Here is a 1,795-nt window from a genome sequence, read left to right on the forward strand (position 1 = left end):
CTAAGCCTTTGTTTGATATTGATTTAGCCCTTGATCACTTCCACAATCACTTGAACCACCAAAACGATGAATAATATCTAGTGTGTCTAAATGTCCCATCTCTTGAGTACTAATCTCATCCTTATTTTCATTGTCATCTAAAATACAGAAATAAGAAACAATATATTAGATAAAAATACATGACTACTGTGAAAAAAAAAAAACAATAAGTTAAAATTATTACACTTACGAACCTTGGACATTATCATCAATTTCATGATCGTTAACATTGGAAATTCATAAATAGCATTATCTAAATCTTCATACTCGAAATCTTGTGGTGACACTTCTTCCTCTATCCAAAAGTTTGTTTTGTCAATAAATTCATAATCAATTAGATCATAAGATCTCTTCTTATAATAACGTCTATAAGGTTGTAAATGAAAATTAGTCATATTAAAAGTATATATCAAATAAATGAGTCATTAAAAAAAACTCTAAACTCGGCAAAAAGTTTAAGATTATATACATATTCTTCAATCGCAAATTATACGTAACATAGACAAGATCGCTGAGTCTTTGACACTCCAATCTATTTCTTTTTTGGGGTGAATACGTTCAAAGACACTCCAATTCCTTTCACATCCCAAAGAAGAAGTTGTTTGACCAAGAATTCGAGCAGCTATCTTTTGCAAACTAGGAGCCCTTGAGCCACATAATTTCCACCATTCATTTGCTTATTTTAATAAAATTAGCTTTAAGTGCTAAGAAATATTAAAAATAAACAACAAATGATTAAATAAAAATTCTCACCAGGTTGTAATGTTTTTCTAGTATGACATGCAGATTGTCTTCCAAAACTCCCTTCACGTTCTTGATACATCATTATCTCCCCCATTGCTTTTGTCCCATCACCACAAATGCTTTTGATTTCAAGCAAATTGAATAGGCTTTGAATGACTTCTACTTTTTGACAAAATCCTTCTTCATATATCAAAGTACGATTAAAAAAATAAGCTGCTGCATGTATGTTAAGACGAAGATGTTTATCCCACCGCTCTTTAATTATATCAGTGTAAGGTTTGTACAATCTCTTCTTATTTAAGAATATATTCTTGACTCCTTTTCGTGCCCTATGCATGCCATCATATACATAATCTAATGAAGGTTTTTCATCTGAATCTACAATTTGTAACAATTTTATGATAGGAGCCACAATTTTAACAAGCATCAAACAATCATCCCAAAACTTGTTATCCAAGATGATTGAGCTCACAAGTTTTCCATTTCCGCTTTTTGAAAGTCTATGACTTGTAAAATGCCTACTTGTTGTCAAACTCTGCAATGCTTGTTTGTGATCATAAATGCTTTTCAATGTAATAAAAGTGGTAGCAAAACAAGTCATAACTGGACGTACAATTCCCTCCATTCCGATATTTTTCTCAACCAAGACAAAAAAATTGTGTGATTGTACACAAATATTGTAATTTTCAAGCACGTAATGCAAGGGAATGTACGTAAGGCATACTACTAATATCTTTTAAAATAAGATTCAAACAATGCGCACAAGGAGACCAAAAAATGTGATCATAACTCTCGTGCAATAATTTCCCTACTGCCACATAGTTAGCTGCATTGTCAGTTACCATGTGAACTACATTACGAGGTCCAACCCATTCATCTATCTCAGAAACACAAATTACACAGTGTTTGAGCATCTTTCACTACATCTGATGCATCATGAGATTTTATAAATACAATCCCAAAAGAGCAATATACTAAAAAATTAATCAATATTCTATGTCCTCGATCGGTC

General features: G+C 31.8%; 1 protein-coding gene across 1 annotated transcript; it reads right to left on the reverse strand.

The window, feature by feature from the left end:
* LOC111385112 lies at positions 1 to 1,408 on the reverse strand. The gene is made up of 4 exons (XM_023009482.1): positions 793 to 1,408; positions 544 to 715; positions 230 to 405; positions 1 to 137 (listed from the first exon to the last, which is right to left on the reverse strand). The coding sequence occupies exons 1-4, from the start codon at positions 1,406 to 1,408 to the stop codon at positions 1 to 3; spliced, it is 1,101 nt and encodes a 366-aa protein (XP_022865250.1).
* Between the last annotated feature and the right edge of the window lie 387 nt (positions 1,409 to 1,795).

Source organism: Olea europaea, unplaced genomic scaffold (genome assembly GCF_002742605.1).
Source record: "Olea europaea var. sylvestris unplaced genomic scaffold, O_europaea_v1 scaffold309, whole genome shotgun sequence".
Taxonomy (NCBI): domain Eukaryota; kingdom Viridiplantae; phylum Streptophyta; class Magnoliopsida; order Lamiales; family Oleaceae; genus Olea; species Olea europaea.

Coding starts and splice junctions, on each gene's coding strand:
- LOC111385112 (XM_023009482.1), bottom strand. CDS start 1,408: ATGGAGGGAATTGTACGTCCAGTTATGACTTGTTTTGCTACCACTTTT. Junction 716..792: donor TAGAAAAACATTACAACCTG/GTGAGAATTTTT, acceptor TATTAAAATAAG/CAAATGAATGGTGGAAATTA. Junction 406..543: donor GTCAAAGACTCAGCGATCTT/GTCTATGTTACG, acceptor ACAACCTTATAG/ACGTTATTATAAGAAGAGAT.